Raw genomic sequence first — 20,790 nt, 5'->3', positions numbered from 1 at the left:
GACCAGGTAAGGACGGCAGATTTCCTTCCCTAAAGGACACTACTGAATCTTGAGATGGGTTTTTCCGACAATTGACAATGGGGGTGGCATTGTTGGTCAGGGAAAATGTTACAGCGGTACTCAGGCAGGATAGATTAGGGAGCTTGTCTACAGAGGCCCTGTGGGTGGAGCTGAGAAACAGGAAAGGAATGACCACATTAATGGGGTTGTATTATAGACCACCCAATAGTCAGCGAGAATTGGAGGAGCAAATCAGCAGAGATAGCTGACAACTGCAAGAAACACAAAGTTGTGATAGTAGGGGATTTTAATTTTCCACATATAGATTGGGACTCGCATACTATTAAAAGGTTTAGACGGGGTAGAGTTTGTAAAATGTGTTCAGGAGAATTTTCTACATCAGTATATAGAGGTGCCAACTAGAGAGGATGCGATATTGGATCTCCTATTGGGAAATGAGTTAGGGCAGGTGATGGATGTGAGTGTGAGGGAACACTTTGGATCCAATGATCATAATGCCATTAGTTTCAACCTGATCATGGATAAGGATAGATCTGGTCCTCGGGTTGAAGTTCTGAACTGGAAAAAGGCCAAATTTGATGAAATGAGAAGGGACCTGGGAAGTGTGGATTGGCACAGGCTGTTCTCTGGTAAGGATGTAAATGGAAAGTGGGAGGCCTTCAAAGGAGAAATTTTGAGAGTGCAGAGTTTGTATGTTCCTGTCAGGATTAAAGGCAAAGTAAATAGGAATAAAGAACCTTGGTTCTCGAGGGAGATTGTAACACTGATTAAGAGGAAGAGAGAGTTGTATGAAATGTACAGGCAGCAAGGAACAGATCAGATGTTCGAGTATAAAAAGTGCAAGAAGCTACTCGAGGGAAATCAAGAGGGCTAAAAGAAGACATGAGGTTGCTTTGGCAGACAGAGTGAAGGAAAATCCAAAGAGCTTCTATAGGTATGTTAGGAGCAAAAGGATAGTGAGGGATAAAATTGGTCCTCTTGAAGATCAGAGTGGTCGGCTATGTATGGAACCGAAAGAAATGGGGGAGATATTAAATGGGTTATTTGCATCCGTATTTACTAAGGAAACAGGCATGGAATCTACGGAAATAGGGCAAACAGGTAGGGAGGTCATGGAATCTTTACAGATTAAAGGGGAGGAGGTACTTGCTGTCTTGAGGCAAATCAGAGTGGATAAATCCCCAGGACCGGACAAGGTATTCCCACGGACCTTGAGGGAAGCTAGTGTTGAACTTGCAGGAGCCCTGGCAGACATATTTACAATGTCAGTATTCATGGGGAAGGTGCCGGATGATTGGAGGGTGGCTCATGTTGTTCCGTTGTTTAAAAAAAGTTCCAAAAGAAATCCAGGAAATTATAGGCCAGTAAGTTTGACGTCGGTGATGGGCAAGTTATTGGAAGGTGTGATAAGGGATAGGATCTACAAATATTTGGATAGACAGGGACTTATTAGGGAGAGTCAACATGGCTTTGTGCGTGGTAGGTCATGTTTGACCAATCTATTAGAGTTTTTCGAGGAGGTTACCAGGAAAGTGGATGGAGGGAAGGCGGTGGATGTTGTCTACCTGGATTTCAGCAAGGCCTTTGACAAGGTCCCTCATGGGAAGTTAGTTAGGAAGGTTCAGTCGCTGGGTATACATGGGGAGGTAGTAAATTGGATTAGACACTGGCTCAATGGAAGAAGCCAGAGAGTGGTTGTGGAGGATTGCTTCTCTGAGTGGAGGCCTGTGACTAGTGGTGTGCCGCAGGGATTGGTGTTGGGTCCATTGTTGTTTGTCATCTATATCAATGATCTGGGTGATAATGTGGTAAATTGGATCAGCAAGTTTGCTGATAATACAAAGATTGGAGGTGTAGTGGACAGTGAGGAAGGTTTTCAAAGCTTGCAGAGGGATTTGGATCAACTAGAAAAATGGGCTGAAATATGGCAAATGGAATTTAACGCAGACAAGTATGAGATATTGCACTTTGGAAGGACAAAGCAAAGTAGAGCGTACAGGGTAAATGGTAGTACTCTGAAGAGTGCAGTTGAACAGAGGGATCTGGGAATACAGGTACAGAATTCCCTAAAAGTGACGTCACAGGTGGATAGGGTCGTAAAGAGTGCCTTTGGTACATTGGCCTTTATAAATCGGAGTATAGAGTATAAAAGTTGGAGTGTTATGGTAAGGTTATATAAGGCGTTGGTGAGGCTGAATTTAGAGTATTGTGTACAGTTTTGGTCACCTAGTTACAGGAAGGATGTAAATAAGGTTGAAAGAGTGCAGAGAAGGTTCACAAGGATGTTGCCGGGACTTGAGAAGCTGAGTTACAGAGAGAGATTGAATAGGTTGGGACTTTATTCCCTGGAGCGTAGAAGAATGAGGGGAGATTTGATAGAGGTGTATAAGATTTTGATGGGTATAGATAGAGTGAATGCAAGCAGGCTTTTTCCGCTGAGGCTAGGGGAGAAAAAAACCAGAGGACATGGGTTAAGGGTGAAAGGAGAAAAGTTTAAAGGGAATATTAGGGGGGGCTTCTTCACACAGAGAGTGGTGGGAGTGTGGAATGAGCTGCCGGATAACGTGGTAAATGCGGGGTTTTAACACTTTTAACATTTAAGAAAAACTTGGACGGGTTCATGGATGAGAGGGGTGTGGAGGGATATGGTCCAAGTGCAGGTCAGTGGGACTAGGCAAAAATGGTTCGGCGCAGACAAGAAGGGCCAAAAGGCCTGTTTCTGAACTGTAATTTTCTATGGTTCTATGGTTTCACAGTCATCAGTAGATTTTTAATTCCAGATTTTTAAAATTGAATTCAAATTCCACAATCTGCTACCAGTGCCACGTGCTAGGCAGAGTAGGAATGTCAGGATAGCTAAGATGAATATGTGGCTTGAGAGTGCAAGAACTAGGAGCAGGAGTAGGCTATCTGGCATCTCGAGCCTGCTCTGCCATTCAATAAGATCGTGGCTGATCTTTTCGTGGACTCGGCTCTACTTACCTGCCCGCTCACCATAACCCTTAATTCCTTTATTGTTCAAAAATTTATCTATCCTTGCCTTAAAAACATTCAATGAGGGAGCCTCAACTGCTTCACTGGGCAGGGAATTCCACAGATTCACAGCCCTTTGTGTGAAGAAGTTCCTCCTCAACTCAGTCCTAAATCTGCTTCCCCTTATGTTGAGGTTATGCCCCCTAGTTCTAGTTTCATCTGCCAGTGGAAACAAGTTCCCTGCTTCTATTTTATCTATTCCGTTCATAATCTTACATGTTTCTATAAGATCACCCCTGATTCTTCTGAATTCCAATGAGTATAGCCCCAGTCTACTCAGTCTCTCCTCATAAGCCAACCCTCTCAACTCTGGAATCAACCAAGTGAATCTCCTCTGCACCCCTTCCAGTGCCAGTGTATCCTTTCTCAAGTAAAGAGACCAAAACTGTACACAGTACTCCAGGTGTGGCCTCACCAGCACCTTATACAGCTGCAACACAACCTCGCTGTTTTTAGAGTCCAATGAAGGTCAAAATTCCATTTGCTGCCTTAATTACCTGCTGCAGCTGCAAACCAACTCCTTGAGATTTTGCACAAGGCTACCCAGGTCCCTCTGCACAGCAGTATGCTGCAATTTTTTACCATTTAAATAATAGTCCATTTTGCTGTTATTCCTACCAAAATGGATGACCTCACATTTACCAACATTGTACTCCATCTGCCAGACCCTTGCCCACTCACTTAGACTATCTATATCCCTTTGCAGACTTTCAGCGTCCTCTGAACACTTTGCTCTTCCACCCATCTTGGTGTCATCTGTGAATTTTGACACACTACACTTGGTCCCCAACTCCAAATCATCTATGTAAATCGTAAACAATTGCGGTCCCAACACTGATTCCTGAGGCACACCACTAGTCACTGATCGCCAACCAGAGAAACACCCATTTACCCCCACTCTTTGCTTTCTGTTAGTTAACCAATCCTCTATCCATGCTAATACATTACCCGTAACACCGTGCACCTTTATCTTATGTAGCAGTCTTTGGTGCGGCACCTTGTCAAATGCCTTCTGGAAATCCAGATACACCGCATCCACAGGTTCCCCATTGTCCACTGCACATGCAATGTTCTCAAAGAATTCCACCAAATTAGTCAAACATGACCTTCCCTTCATGAACCCATGCTGTGTCTTACCAATGGGACAATTTATATCCAGCTGTCTTGCTATTTCCTCCTTGATAGATTCAAGCATTTTCCCTGCTACAGAAGTTAAGCTAACCAGCCTATAGTTACCTGCCTTTTGTCTATCTCCTTTTTTAAACAGTGATGTCACATTTGCTGTTTTCCAATCTACAGGAACCACCCCAGAGTCCAGCAAATTTTGGTAAATTACCACTAGTGCATTTGCTATTTCCCCCGCCATCTCTTTTAGCACCCTGGGATGCATTCCATCAGGACCCGGAGACTTGTCTACCTTTAGCCCCATTAGCTTGCCCAACACTACCTATTTCATAGTTTCTCGGTCCTCATCTGCCATAGCCTTGCTGTCATCAATTTTTGGCATGTTATTTGTGACTTCCACTGTGAAGACCGATACAAAATACCTGTTCAATGCCTCAGCCATTTTCTCATTTCCAGTTATTACATCCCCCTTCTTATCCCCGAAAGGACCAATGTTCACTTTAGCCACTCTTTTTCATTTTATATATTTATAGAACCTTTTGCTATCTGTTTTTATATTCTGAGCTAGTTTACTCTGATAATCCATCTTACTTTTCTTTATAGCTTTTTTCATGGCTTTCTGCTGACCTTTAAAGATTTCCCACTCCTCTAGGTTCCCACTAATCTTTGCCACTTTGTATGCGTTTTCTTTCAATTTGATACCCTCCTTTATTTCCTTAGATATCCATGGCTGATTATCTCTTTCTACAGTCCTTCCTTATCACTGGCATGTAAATTTGCTGAGCACTATGAAAGATCGCTTTGAAAGTCCTCCACTGTTCCTCAATTGTCCCACCATAACATTTTTGCTCCCAGTCTACCTTAGTCAACTCCTCCTTCATCCCTTTGTAGGGCTGAGAGGGAAGGAGTCAAATTCCTGGGACATTGGAATCGGTTTTGGGGGAGGTGGGACCAGTACAAATCGGATGGTCTGCACTTCATAGAATCATAGAAACCATACAGTGCAGAAGGAGGCCATTCGGCCCATCGAGTCTGCACCGACCACAATCCCACCCAGGCCCTACCCCCACATATTTACCCGCTAATCCCTCTAACCTACGAATCTCAGGGGCAATTTTTTAACCTGGCCAATCAACCTAACCCGCACATCTTTGGACTGTGGGAGGAAACCGGAGCACCCGGAGGAAACCCACGCAGACACGAGGAGAATGTGCAAACTCCACACAGACAGTGACCCGAGACGGGAATCGAACCCGGGACCCTGGAGCTGTGAAGCAGCAGTGCTAACCACTGTGCTACCGTGCCGCCCAGTCTTGGGCAAGACTGGTACCAATATCCTGGGGGAGTGTTTGCTAGTGCTGTTGGGGAGGTTTTAAACTAATGTGGCAGGTGGATGGGAATCAGAGGGAAGTTAAATGGGGACAGAAACAAAAGGCAGTAAGGGGAAAAGTGGAAGACAGAAACCAAAGACAAAATTAAAAAGGGCCACAGTACAAAGTACAGAGACTGTGGAGAACTCAGTGAATGGATCCAGTAAGGCTAAGAGAAATAAAGCACAGTGAGAGTGTACAAAACATGACAGGACAGATGGTCTGAGGTGTGTTTGCTTTAACGCAAGGAAATATGGCACGGTGTAACAGCGGCACAGTGGTTAGCATTGCTGCCTCACAGCGCCAGGGACCCGGGTTCGATTCCCGGCTTGGGTCACTGTGCAGAGTCTGCACGTTCTCCCCCGTGTCTGCGTGGGTTTCCTCCAGGTGCTCCGGTTCCCTCCCACAGTCCAAAGATGTGCGGGTTAGGTTGATTGGCCATGCTAAATTGCCCCTTAGTGACCTGGGATGTGTAGGTTAGAGGGATTAGTGGGGTAAATATGTGGGTTATAGGGATAGGGCCTGGGTGGGATTGTTGTCGGTGCAGACTCGATGGGCCAAATGGCAGCCTCCTGCACTGTAGGGATTCTATGATTATGATTCTATGAGTATGACAGGTAAGGCGTATGAATGTAAAGCTTGGATTACTACATGGAACTATGATGTTGTGGCAATTAGAGAGTTGGATGAAAGAAGGGTAGGACTAGTAGCTTAGCATTCCAGGATTTAGATGCTTCAGGCGAGATAGGGTGACAAAAGAGGTGGGGGTGTTGCTTTACTGATCAGGGAGAATGTCACAGCTGTACAGAGGGGGGACACCTTGGTGGGATCATGCAGTGAGGCCATATGTGTAGAACTCAGGAACAGGAGCGATGCAATCACACTGTTGGGGTTGTACTACAGACCTCCCAACAGCCAGCACGAAGTGGAGGAACTGATATGTCAGCAGATTATGGGAAGATGTAAGAGCAACAGGGTTATGATGGGCGATTTTAACTTCTCCAACATAGACTGGGATTCCTTTAGTGCCAGGGCTTGGACGGAGCAGAGTTTGTTCAGTATGTCCAAGAATGCTTCTTGAGGCAATATGTAGATAGCCCCTTCCCGAGTTGGACTATCTTAGACCTGGTTCTGGAAACGACTCCGGACAGGTGATTGATGTCTCAGTGGGGGGTCATTTTGGGAACAGTGATCACAATTCTATAAGTTTCAAGATACTTGTAGAAAAGGATAGAAGTAGTCCCAAAGTGAAAGTACTAAACTGGGGGAAGGCTAACTCCGACAGTATTAGGCAGGAGCTAGGGAATGTAGACTGGGGGCGGTTGTTTGAGGGTAAATCCACATTCGATATGTGATTGTCTTTTAAAAGTCAGTTTTTAACAATTCAGGACAAGTATGTCCCTGTAAAAATGGAGGATAATGGAGGCAAGATTCAGGAACCCTGGATGACGAGAGATTGTGAGTTTAGTGAAAAAGGAGGTGGCATATATAAATTTCAGGAAATTGAAAACGATAAGGCTCTTGAGGAATACAAAGATAGCAGGAAAGAGCTTAAACTTAGGAGGGCAAAAAGGGGCCATGAGATGTCCTTGGCAGGCAGGATTAAGGAGAATCCCAAGGCTTTTTATGTGTATATAAGGAGGAAGAGGGTAGCTGAGGAAAGGGTTGGTCCACTCAAGATCAGTGAAGGGAATATGTGTGTGGAGCCAGATGAGGTGGGTGAGGTCCTTAGCGAGTACTTTGCATCAGTGTTCACGAAGGAGAACGGGGGGGGGACCGGGACCTGATAGTGGTTTACAAGATTATGAAAGGCTTGGATAGAGTGGATAGTCAGTCTTTTTCCCAGGGTCGAAAGGTCAATTACTCGGGGGGCATAGTTTGAAAGTGAGGGGGGGAGAAATTTAAAAGCAATGTAAGGGGCAAGATTTGCACACAGAGGGGGGTGAATGCCTGCAACTCGCTGCCAGAGGAAATGGTAGAAGCAGATTCTATAGCGTTCAAGAGGCATCTGGTTAGATACATGAATAGGCAGCGATTAGAGGGATATGGACCACGTAGATGCAAGAAAATATTAGATTAGAGCGGCATCTTGTTGGCACAGATTTGGTGGGCTGAAGGGCCTGTTCCTGTGCTGTACTGTTTGTTCTTTGGTGAAAGCCTTTTGAAAGTCCAAATATAACACATCCACTGGCTTCCCCTCATCAACTGTAGTAGTTACATCCTCAAAGAATTCCTGTAAATTTGTCAAGCATAATTTCCTTTTCACAGATCCATGTTGACTCTGTCGGATTCTGCTACTCTTTTCTAAGTGCTCTGCTATAAAATCCTTGATAATGGTGTCTGGCATTTTCCCTACTACGCTCAGTTGCTGAATCGTTCTCCTCCATGTTGGACAACACTTGGAGGAAGCACGTGGCAAGGGCACAGAATGAACCATTGGCGGGAGAACTTAATGTCCATCATCGAGAGTGGCTCAGTAGCACCACCACAGACTGAGCTGGCTGAGCCCTGAAGGATGTCGATACTAGATTGGGACTTTGACAGGTGGTGATGGAATCAACAGAAAGGAAAAACCTATTTGACCTCATTCTCGCCAATCTACCTGTCGCAGATATATCTGTCCGTATTGGTAGGAGTGATCACTGCGCAGTCCTTGTGGAGACAAAGTCCTGTCTTCACATTGAGGATACCCTCCATGATGTGTGTGCTAAATGGGATAAATAGGAATCGTAATCCCAGAGTAAGGGGTCGTCCATTAAGACAGAGAAGAAGAGGAATTTCTTCTCTGAGAGTAGTGAATCTGTGGAATTCTTTACTGCAGAGGCCTGTAGAGACCGAGTAAAGACATTCAAGGCTGAGATTAATTTTTAATCAGTAAGGGAATCCAGGGTTTTGGGGGCAAGGCAGGAGAGTGGAGTTGAGGATTATCATTTCATATCAACTTGATGGGCCAAATGACTTCTGCTCCTAAGTCTTATGGTCCTCAAAAAGCAGGAGTAATCCAATTGGGCCAATGACTGCCTCATCGGTCTTGATCATTAACGAAATGCTGGAAAGTGTTGTCAACAGTGCTATCAAGCAACACTCACTCAGCAATAACCTGCTCATTGACACTCAGTTTGGTTCTGCCAGGGCCTCTCAGCTCCTGACATTATAGCCTTAGTCCAAACATAGACTAAAGAGCTGATTGCCAGAGGTGAGGTGAGAGTGATTGTTCTTGGCATCAAGGCAGCATTTGACTGAGTGTGGCATCAAGGAGTCAATGGGAATCGGGGAAAGCCGTCCACTGTTCAGAGGCATACCTCGTACAAAGGAAGTTGGTTGTGGGTTGGAGTCAATCATCTCGGCTCCAGGACATCAGTACAGGAGTTCCTCAGTGTAGTGTCATAAGCCCAACCATTTTCAGCTGCTTCATCAAAGACCTACCTTGCATTTATGAGGTAAGAATTGGGGATGTTCGCTGATGAATGTACCACCTTCAGAATGATTTGCAACTTCTCAGATACTAAATCAGTCCATGTCCAAATGTAGCAAGACCTGGACAATGTTCCGGCTTAGGCTGTTGTGTGGAAAGTAATACTTGTGCCACGCAAGTGCCAAGCAATGGCTATCCCCAACAAGAGAGAATCCAACCATCACTCTTTTACATTCAATGACATAACCATTGCTAAGTCCCCTACTATCAACATCCTGGGAATTACCATTGACCAGAAACTGAACTGGGCCAGCCATAGAGACTTTTGGATAGGTTCATGGAGGTTAGTAAGATAGAGGGTTATAGATGAGCTGAGAAGGTAAAGAAATTGTTCGGCGCAACTTGTGGGCTGAAGGGCCTGTTTGTGCTGTAGCTTTTCTATGTTCTATGTTCTATATAAATACCGTGGCTACAGATTAGGACAGAGGCTAAGAATTTTGCAGACTAACTCACCTCCTGATTCCCCAAACCTGTCCATTATCTACAAGGCACAAGTCAGGAGTGTGATCAAATATTCTCCACTTGCTTGGATGAATGCACACTCGAAGCTAAATGCCATCCAGGACAAAACAGTCTATTTGATTGGCACTGCTTCCACAAACATTCACTCTTTCCACCATCTCAAAATCTACTCCCTTCTCCAAAAATGCACAGTGATAGCAGTGCCACATTTACAATATTGCAGCAACTTGCCAAGTCTCTCTCACCTCACCTTTACCTCCAGATACATGGGAATACCACCAGCTGCAAGTTCCTCTCCAAGGTGATGTATTTTGGGAGAACTACCAAGGCAAGGGAATACACAATTAACGGTAGGACACTAGGAAGTACAGATGATCAGAGGAACCTTGGGATGCATCTCCATAGATCCCTGAGGGCAGCAGGATATGTAGATAAGGTGGTTAAGAAGGCATTTGGGATACTTGTCTTTATTAGCCGAGGCACAGAATATAAGAGCAGTGGGGTTATGATGGAGCTGTATAAAATGCTCGTTGGGCCACAGCTTGGGTACTGTGTGCAGTTCTGGTCGCCGCACTATCGGAAGGATATGATTGCACTGGAGAGGGTGCAGAGAAGATTCACCGGGATGCTGCCTCGGCTGGAGCGTTTCAGCTGTGTAGAAAGGCTGGTTAGACTGGGGTTGTTTTCCGAGGGGGAACCTGACTGAGGTGTATTTGAGGCATGTAGATAGGAAAAAACTTTTCTTCTTCATGGACAGAGAGGTCGGGGGGGGGGGGAAGGAAGGAAGGTAGATTTAAGGTCAGGTTCAGGAGCCTTAGAGGAGATTTGAGGAAAATCTTTTTCACCCAGAGGGTAGTGGGAATCTGGAGCTCACTGCCTGAAAAGGTGATAGAGGTTGGAATCCTCACAACCTTTAAGAAGTACTTTAATAAGCACTTGAAATGCCACAGCATACAGGGCTATGGACCAAGTGCTGGCAAATGGGATTAGAATGGATACGTGTTTGATGGCTGGCATAGACACAATGGGCCAAAGAGTCTCTTTCTGTGCTGTAAAAATCTATGACTCTAAGCCACAAACTGTCCTGGCTTGGAAATACATCACTGTTGCTGGATTAGAATACTGCAACCCTGTTCCTAATAGCACTGTGCATGTACTTGCATCTCAGGACTACAGCTCACCACCACACTCAAAGGCTATCTGGGGTGGGCAATAAATGCTGGCCCAGTCAGCGACACCCATATCCCATGCAAGAATAAAAATGTATGCAATACATTAAAATTAATAACTAAACTAACGCATGGAGAATGTTCCTGATGTTAGCTGTTGCTAATATATCACAAAGCACCTATCCACTTCCCATCCAACCCCTTGGAAGGGTTGCTCATCTCACCAAGTGTGTCCACACAATGGGAGGGGACATAGCTTCTAATCTTAGTTTATTATTTTATTTATTATTAGTGTCACAAGTGGGCTTACATGAAGTTACTGTGAAAATCTCCCAGTTGCCACACACAGGCTCCTACACGGGGAGAACGTGCAGACTCCTCACAGACAGTGACCCAAGCCGGGAATTGAACCTGGGTCCTGATGTGACTTTCTGGCATTATGAGATGATCTAGTTGAAACGTTTATCGTCCGAAAAAGTCAGATGAAAATTTAGAGCAACTCCAGAAGTTTGTACTGTGTTTGAACCCATGAATATGTGAACAAAGGAATTTGGAGCAGAGTAGCCTATTCGGCCCTTTGAGCCCGCTCCAGCATTCAGTAAGACCACAGCTGATCTGATCGTGTCTCCAAGTCCACATTTCATTTACTCTGGTAACCTTTGACTCCTTTGTTAGTCACAAATCTATCTACCTCGGCCTTACAGATATTCACTGGCTCTGCCTCCACCACCCATTGGGGAAGAGAATTCCAAAGACTCAAACCCTCTGAGAGAAGAAAACATTCTCCTCATCTCCATCTTAAATGGGAGATCCCTTATTTTTAAACTATTGCGATGAAAGTAGTGTAATTTATATGGATATATATATATATAGTTCATTTGTGTTCAAGGGAAATGTGTAAAAATTCAGCTTTATTCTACAGGTAGTCGGTATGTCGAGTGGGAATGGAACTCAGGGACAGCAGAATAATTACTCATTTTAGTCTTTCAAGTGGTTATGTTAAGTAGAGCTAATGGACTTTTGTTTACTGGTAATTGTTTACATTCCTCTCTTTCACCTACTAATTCACAACTAAATATAGGATGTTATTCAAGAAGGCATTAGATGATTATTTGAATAGAAACAATGTGCAAGGGTATAGTGAAAAGGCAAGGGAATGGCACTAAATCACAATAAGGGGTGGTGGTGGCATTGAGGTATTGTCTAGTAATCCAGAGACCGAGGGCAATGCTCTGGGGACCCAGGGTCAAATCCCACCACTGCAGATGTTTAAATTTGAATTAAGTAAAAGTCTGGAATTTTAAAAAAATCCAATGGTGACATCTAGTTCACTAATGTCCTTAAAGGAAGGAAATTTACCATCCTTACCTGATATGGTGTACATGTGACTCCAGACCCACAACAATGTGGTTTACTTTTAACTGCCCTCTCAAGGGCAATTAAGAAGTCTCATAACACCAAGTTAAAGTCCAACAGGTTTATTTGGAATCATGAACTTTTGGAGCGTTGCTCCTTCATCAGGTGAGTATAAAGTTAAAAGAGCAGCGCTCTGAAAGCCTGTGATTCCAAATAAGCCTGTGGACTTTGACCTGGTGTTGTGTGACTTCTTACCGTGCCCACTCAATCCAACGCCGGCATCTCCAGATCAAGGGCAATAAATGCTGGCCCAGCTAGTGATGCCCATATCCCATGAACAAATTTAAAAATGCTCATTTGGAGAGCTGGTGCAGACACAATGGGCTGAATGGTCTCCTTCTGCACCATAATAATTGTGTGATTTGAGGCTGTACCTCCTATAGCTTGTCCGCTTTAAAAGATGAAAGCACCATTATCTGTAGATACTGATTGGGAAATGTGAATGAGTTTTTGAATGAATTTCTTTCCACAGAGAGTCTCTTTTAAATCTCCTCTACCAGCAATAAATATGTTCATTTTCCAACTCTTTCTTTTATTCTTCCATTTCTTCCAAAAACTGTCCTGAAATTGTGAATCTCTCTACCTCTCAAAGTGGGAATACAGTAACTAGAATGCTCATTCATGTAATCTGCTCTGCTTGCTGTTATAATTCTAACCACATGTATAATAGTCATGTGTCATCAATATAATGTGACATCTCTCTCTCTGTATTACAGACTTTTGCAGGACTGTGTGGAGCCTTGTTTATTGTATTTGGGATCTTGGGTGCATTTGTGTTTGGTCTGTACGTGGACAGAACAAAGAAGTTTATGGAAACCACCAAAATTAATTTTTGCTTGACTGCTTTTGCCAGTATTGCTTTTGCGCTGGTAAGTATTTCTTCAGTGTCACCAACATGTTTCAACTGCAAGTTGAAAATGGCAGAAAAGAGCCAGCACCAGGAATTTGTTGCCTCTGAGTGTCACATTGTATTTTCTACATTATTTGATTAAACCAATTAGCAGAGATCAGCTTTCTCGCGTTGATCCCAGGTCTGTGAGGAGCGCACTGCAATGATCAGGTTTGGGGAATGGAAAAGCATTGGATTTAAGCACAAGCATAGGAATTTTAAACATGAACTTCTTGTGTTCTCCTGAGCAGATGTAGGTCAGAGAGCAGAATTTAATGCAAGATAGGATACATGCAGCTGCATTTTGGATGAGCTGAAGATTATGAAGAATAGAAGATGGGAAGTTGGCCAGAAAAGCGTTGGAATAGTCGAGCTTGGAAGTAAGTGGTATGGATGAGGTTTTAATGGGATTAGGTATTAGGGATTAAAGCAGGCAGTCTTTGTGATGGAGAAAATGTGGGATCAAATAGGAAACCAAGCTAGCAAAAGGTTTGTGTATCCTGAGACAGTGGATAGGCAGGAAAGGGTAGAGAGTCTATGGCAGAAGCTGAAGACTGTGGCTTTTGTCTTCCCAATGTTTAACCAGAAAAAATTGTGTCTCATCCAGGACTCAATGCTGGACAAGAAGTCTTAACATCAAAGAGAGAGTTTTGGGGTTGCTGCAACAACGGATGCCTCGGTGAGCACTTGGTATCAGCACCAGACTCCCAGGTCAGGTTCAGACAGTGTAGGCTGAAATATGATTGAGCCCAGCAATGAGGCAAGTTGATATCAACATGTCACGGCTCAAGTGGATTGGAGGAAAGTGACCAATCCCTTGAAATAGTGATAACTTTCCTATTTCAGTCACTGGGTCAGTGACTCCAATCATTGGGTTCAGGCTGCATGGCAACTTGGTGCCACTTATTGGGATGATATAAATACATAGAACATAGAACATTACAGCGCAGAACAGGCCCTTCGGCCCACGATGTTGCACCGACCAGTTAAAAAAAAAAACTGTGACCCTCCAACCTAAACCAATTTCTTTTCGTCCATGAACCTATCTACGGATCTCTTAAACGCCCCCAAACTAGGCGCATTTACTACTGATGCTGGCAGGGCATTCCAATCCCTCACCACCCTCTGGGTAAAGAACCTACCCCTGACATCGGTTCTATAACTACCCCCCCTCAATTTAAAGCCATGCCCCCTCGTGCTGGATTTCTCCATCAGAGGAAAAAGGCTATCACTATCCACCCTATCTAAACCTCTAATCATCTTATATGTTTCAATAAGATCCCCTCTTAGCCGCCGCCTTTCCAGCGAAAACAATCCCAAATCCCTCAGCCTCTCCTCATAGGATCTCCCCTCCATACCAGGCAACATCCTGGTAAACCTCCTCTGCACCCTCTCCAAAGCCTCCACATCCTTCCTGTAATGTGGGGACCAGAACTGCACACAGTACTCCAAGTGCGGCCGCACCAGAGTTGTGTACAGTTGCAACATAACGCTACGACTCCTAAATTCAATCCCCCTACCAATAAACGCCAAGACACCATATGCCTTCTTAACAACCTTATCTACTTGATTCCCAACTTTCAGGGATCTATGCACACATACACCTAGATCCCTCTGCTCCTCCACACTATTCAAAGTCCTCCCGTTAGCCCTATACTCAACACATCTGTTATTCCTACCAAAGTGAATTACCTCACACTTCTCCGCATTAAACTCCATCCGCCACCTCTCGGCCCAACTTTGCAACCTGTCTAAGTCTTCCTGCAAACTACGACACCCTTCCTCACTGTCTACCACACCACCGACTTTGGTGTCATCAGCAAATTTGCTAATCCACCCAACTATACCCTCATCCAGATCATTAATAAATATTACAAACAGCAGTGGCCCCAAAACAGATCCCTGAGGTACACCACTTGTAACCGCACTCCATGATGAATATTTACTATCAACCACCACCCTCTGTTTCCTATCCGCTAGCCAATTCCTGATCCAATTTCCTAGATCACCCCCAATCCCATACATCTGCATTTTCTGCAGAAGCCTACCATGGTTAACCTTATCAAACGCCTTACTAAAATCCATATATACCACGTCCACTGCCTTGCCCCCATCCACCTCCTTGGTCACTTTCTCAAAAAACTCAATAAGGTTAGTAAGGCACGACCTACCTGCCACAAAACCATGCTGACTATCACCTATCAATTCATTACTCTCCAAATAACTATAAATCCTATCCCTTATAATTTTTTCCAACATCTTGCCGACAACAGAAGTGAGACTCACCGGTCTATAATTCCCGGGGAAGTCTCTGTTCCCCTTCTTAAACAATGGGACAACATTCGCTAACCGCCAATCTTCTGGTACTATACCAGAGGCCAACGACGACCTGAAGATCAGAGCCAGAGGCTCTGCAATCACTTCTCTTGCCTCCCAGAGAATCCTTGGATAAATCCCATCCGGACCAGGGGATTTATCTATTTTCAGACCCTCCAGAATATCCTGCACATCCTCCTTATCAACTGTAATACTGTCTATTCTACTCCCTTGCAACCCAGTGTCCTCCTCAGCTATATTCATGTCCCCTTGCGTGAACACCGAAGAGAAATATTGGTTCAATGCTTCACCAATCTCCTCCGGTTCCACACATAACTTCCCTCTGCCATCTATAACTGGCCCTAAACTTGCCCTAACCAACCTTCTGTTCTTGACATACCTATAGAACGCCTTAGGATTCTCTTTAACCCTATCCGCCAAAGTCTTCTCATGTCCCCTTTTAGCCCTTCTAAGCTCGCTCTTCAACTCCCTCTTAGCCAATCTAAAGCTTTCTAGTGCACTACCCGAGTGCTCACGTCTCATCCGAACATAAGCCTCCTTTTTCTTTTTAACCAACAAAGAAACTTTTTTGGTGCACCACGGTTCCCTAGCCCTACCAATTCCTCCTTGCCTGACAGGGACATACCTATCACAGACTCGCAGTAGCTGCTCCTTGAAAAAACTCCACATGTCGGACGTTCCCAGTCCCTGTAATCTCCTAGTCCAACCTATGTTTCCTAATTCTCTCCTAATAGCCTCATAATTACCCTTCCCCCAGCTAAAACCACTGGCCCGAGGTTCATGCCTATCCCTTTCCATCACTAACCTATCCCATACCTCCATAGTAACTCAATAGACGGAAAACTCAACATGAACTGATGCTGGGCTATTAAAAATTTGAGGCTTCAATTACAGACTAGAGTGCAATAGAAAAGCTAGTTTGAATAACATGCAAAAAAAGATTGGAAGCATATGGTAACATATGGTGCATATGGGACACTTCCTTTATCAATCGAGGCATAGATTACAAAAGCAGAGAAGTCATGTTGGAGTTGTATAGAACTTTGGTAAGGCCACAACTGGGGCACTATGTGCTGTTCTGGTCACCACATTATTGGAAGGATAGAAACTAGAAGCAGGAGTAGGCCATTCGGCCCTTTGAGCCTGCTTTGCCATTCATCTTGATCATGGCTGATCATCGAATTCAATATCCTGATCCCCCTTCCTTCCATATCCCTTGATCCCTTTAGCCCCAAGAGCGATATGTAATTTCTTCTTGAAATCAGACAACGTTTTGGCCTCAACCTACTTTCTGTGATAGTGAATTTCTCCTCTCCTCAGTTCCAAAAGATTTACCCCTTTTCCTCAAACTATGCCCCCTAGTTCTGGACTCCCCCACCCATTGGGAACATTCTTTCTGAATCTACCCTGTCTAACCCTGTTAGAATTTTATAAGTATCTATGAGATCCCCTCTCACTCTTCTAAACTCCAGTGAATATAATCCTAACTGACTTAGTCTCTCCTCATATGGCAGACCTGCCATCCCAGGAATCAGCCTGGCAAACCTTCGCTGTACTCCCTCGATAGCAAGGACATCCTCAAATAAGGACACCAAAACCGCACACAATACTCCAGGTGTGGCCTCACTAACGCTCTATACAAGTGCAGCAAAACATCCCAATCCCTATACTCAAATCCTCTCGCTATGAAGGCCAACATACCATTTCCCTTATTTACTGCCGGCTGTACTTACACTCAGTGACTGATGCATAAGGACTCCAAGGTTTCGTTAAGTATCCACCTCTCTCAATTTACACCCATTCAAATAATAATCTGTCTTCCTATTATTGCTACCAAAGTGGATAACCTCACATGTATCCACATTATACAGCATCTACCATGTAGATGCCCACACACTCAGCCTGTCCAAATCACGCTGAAGCATCTCTGCATCCTCCTCACAGCTCACCGTCCCACCCAACTTTGTATCGTTTACAAATTTGGAGATAAAACATTCAGTTCCCTCTTCCAAATCATTAATATATAATGTGAACAGTTGGGATCCTAGCACAGATCCCTGCGGAACCCCACTAGTCACTGACCGCCAATCAGAAGAAGACCCATTTATGCCAACTCTTTGCTTCCTATCTGCTAACCAGTTTTCTATCCATCTCAAGACATTATCTGCAATCCCATGTGCTTTAACTTTACATAGTAGTCTGTTATGTGAGACATTGTCGAAAGCTTTCTGAAAGTCTAAATAAACCACATCCACTAGTTTTCCTTGGTCAACTCTACCAATTACATTCTCAAGAAATTCTAATAGATTCGTCAAGCATGATTTCCCTTTTGTAAATCCATGCTGACTTTGTCTGATTATACCACTGCCTTCCAAATGCCGAGTTATGAAATCCTTGATAATCGACTTCAGCAGCTTCCCCAGTACCAATAATCATGGGGGATTTTAACCTGCATATTGATTGGTCGACTCAAATTGGACGTGGAGGGCTTGAGGAAGAGTTCTTAGAATGCTGTCGGGATAGTTTCATTGAACAGTATGTTACAGAACCTACGAGAGAGCGAGTTATCTTAGATCTGGTTCTGTGTAATGAGACAGGTAGAATTAAGGATCTTCTTGTGAGGGATCCTCTTGGGTTGAGTGATCATAATATGATTGAATTTCTGATACAGATGGAGGGTGAGAAAGTAGGGTCCCAAACCAGTGTCCTCTGCTTGAACAGAGGGGAGTACGATAGGATGAAGGTGGAATTAGCTAATGTAGACTGGGCGAGCAGACTGGTAGGTAGGACAGCTGAGGAACAGTGGAGGATTTTTAAGGAGATTTTTTTAAGTACTCAGCAAAAATATATTCCGGTGATAAAGAAGGACTGTAAGAAAAGGGATATGGTAAGAAGTCTCACAACACCAGGTTAAAGTCCAACAGGTTTATTTGGTAGCAAATACCATAAGCTTTCGGAGCCCTGCTCCTTCGTCAGATGGAGTGGAAATGTGCTCTCAAACAGTGCACAGAGACACAAAATCAAGTTGCAGAATACTGATTAGAATGCAAATCCTACAGCCAACCAGGTCTTAAAGGTACAGACAATGTGGGTGGAGGGAACATTAAACACAGGTTAAAGAGATGTGTATTGTCTCCAGACAGAACAGCTAGTGAGATTCTACAAGCCCAGGAGGCAAGCTGTGGGGGATACTGATAATGTGACATAAATCCAACATCCCGGTTTAGGCCGTCCTCATGTGTGCGGAACTTGGCTATCAGTTTCTGCTCAGCGACTCTGCGCTGTCGTGTGTCGTGAAGGCCGCCTTGGAGAACGCTTACCTGAAGATCCGAGGCTGAATACCCGTGACTGCTGAAGTGCTCCCCCACAGGAAGAGAACAGTCTTGCCTGGTGATTGTCGAGCGGTGTTCATTCATCCGTTGTTCAACACAAAACAGGCCCTTCGGCCCCACAAGTTGTGCCGAACATATCCCTATCTTCTAGGCCTACCTATAACCCTCCATCCTATTAAGTCCCATGTACTCATCCAGGAGTCTCTTAAAAGTCCCTATTGAGTTTGCCTCCACCACCACTGACGGCAGCCGATTCCACTCGCCCACCACCGTCTGTGTGAAAATCTTCCCCCGAACATTTCCCCTGTACCTACCCCCCAGCACCTTAAACCTGTGTCCTCTCGTAGCAGCCATTTCCACCCTGGGAAAAAGCCTCTGAGAGTCCACCCAATCTATGCCTCTCAACATCTTATATACCTCTATTAGGTCTGCTCTCATCCTACATCTCTCCAAAGAGAAAAGACCGAGCTCCCTCAGCCTATCCTCATAAGGCATGCCACTCAATCCAGGCAACATCCTTGTAAATCTCCTCTGCACCCTTTCAATCTTTTCCACATCCTTCCTGTAATGAGGTGACCAGAACTGAGCACAGTACTCCAAGTGGGGTCTGACGAGGGTCTTATATAGCTACATCATTATCCCCGGACTCCTAAACTCAATCCCTCGATTGATAAAGGCCAGCACACCATACGCCTTCTTAACCACCTCCTCCACCTGCGGGGCTGATTTTAGAGTCCTATGGACCCGGACCCCAAGGTCCTTCTGATCCTCTACAGTACTAAGAGTATTTCCCTTAATATTGTACTCCTTCATCCCATTTGACCTACCAAAATGGACCACTACGCATTTATCTGGGTTGAGGTCCATCTGCCACTTCTCCGCCCAGTCTTGCATCCTATCTATGTCCCTCTGTAACTTCTGACATCCCTCCAGACTATCCACAACCCCACCAACCTTCGTGTCATCGGCAAACTTACCAACCCATCCCTCCAGTTCCTCATCCAGGTCATTTATGAAAATGACAAACAGCAAGGGTCTCAGAACAGATCCCTGGGGCACACCATTGGTGACCGACCTCCATTTAGAAAAAGACCCATCTATACCCACTCTCTGCCTCCTTTGGGCAAGCCAGTTCTGGATCCACAGGACAGCAGCCCCTTGGATCCCATGCCCTCTCACTTTTTCTAGAAGCCTTGCATGGGGGTCCTTATCGAACGCCTTGCTAAAATCCATATAAACCACATCTACCGCTTTCCCTTCGTCAATGTGTTTAGTCACATTTTCGAAGAACTCCACCAGGCTCGTAAGGCACGATCTGCCTTTGACAAAGCCGTGCTGAGTATTCTTGAGCATACTAAACCTCTCCAAATGCTCATAAATCCTGTCCCTCGGGATCTTCTCCATCAGCTTACCAACCACTGAGGTTAGATTCACCGGTCGGTAATTTCCTGGGCTATCCCTGTCCCCTTCTTGAAAATAGGAACCACATCCGCAATCCTCCGGCACCTCTCCCGTCTCCATCGACGATGCAAAGATCATCGCCAGAGGCTCTGCAATCTCTTCCCTCGCCTCCCACAGTAACCTGGGGTACATCCCATCCGGACCCGGCGACTTATCTATCTTGATGCCATTCAAAGATTCCAGCACAAACTCTTTCTTAAAGTCCACATACTCAATCTTTTCAGTCCACCGCAAGCCCGCAGTACATCCACCCAGGTCCTTTTCCTCTGTGAAAACCGAGGCAAAATGCTCATTAAGCACCTCTGCCATTTCTACTGGTTCCGTACAGACTTTCCCACCTTCACCTTTTATAGGCCCTATTCCATCACGTCTCATCCTTTTACTTTTCATATATTTATAGAACGCCTTAGGGTTCTCCTTAATCCTACCTGCCAAGGCCTTCTTGTGACCCCTTCTGGCTCTCCTAATTTCCTTCTTTGGTACCTTCCTACAAGCCGTATACTCATCTAGATCCCTATCTTCGCCAAGCTCTCTGAACCTTTTGTACGCTTTCCTTTTCTTCGCGACTAGGTCCCGCACAGCTTTCGTGCACCACGGTTCCTTTAACCTACCAACACCTCCCTGTCTGAACATAGAAAAACTACAGCACAAACAGGCCCTTCGGCCCACAAGTTGTGCCGAACACATCCCTACCTTCTAG

At 44.7% G+C, this 20,790-nt stretch overlaps 1 protein-coding gene across 1 annotated transcript in view; it reads left to right on the top strand.

The window, feature by feature from the left end:
* The window catches only part of slc49a3 (solute carrier family 49 member 3), a gene marked incomplete at its 5' end in the record, with an annotated part of 97,714 nt that overhangs the window by 54,924 nt on the left and 22,000 nt on the right, over positions 1–20,790 (top strand). Inside the window, one exon of the mRNA XM_078202250.1 lies at positions 12,788–12,940. Within this exon, the coding sequence (XP_078058376.1) occupies positions 12,788–12,940 (153 nt within the window). The remainder of the gene's footprint in view (positions 1–12,787; positions 12,941–20,790) is intronic.

The sequence above is a fragment of the Mustelus asterias genome, chromosome 1 (genome assembly GCF_964213995.1).
Source record: "Mustelus asterias chromosome 1, sMusAst1.hap1.1, whole genome shotgun sequence".
Taxonomy (NCBI): domain Eukaryota; kingdom Metazoa; phylum Chordata; class Chondrichthyes; order Carcharhiniformes; family Triakidae; genus Mustelus; species Mustelus asterias.
This window is presented reverse-complemented; position numbering and strand designations above follow the sequence as displayed.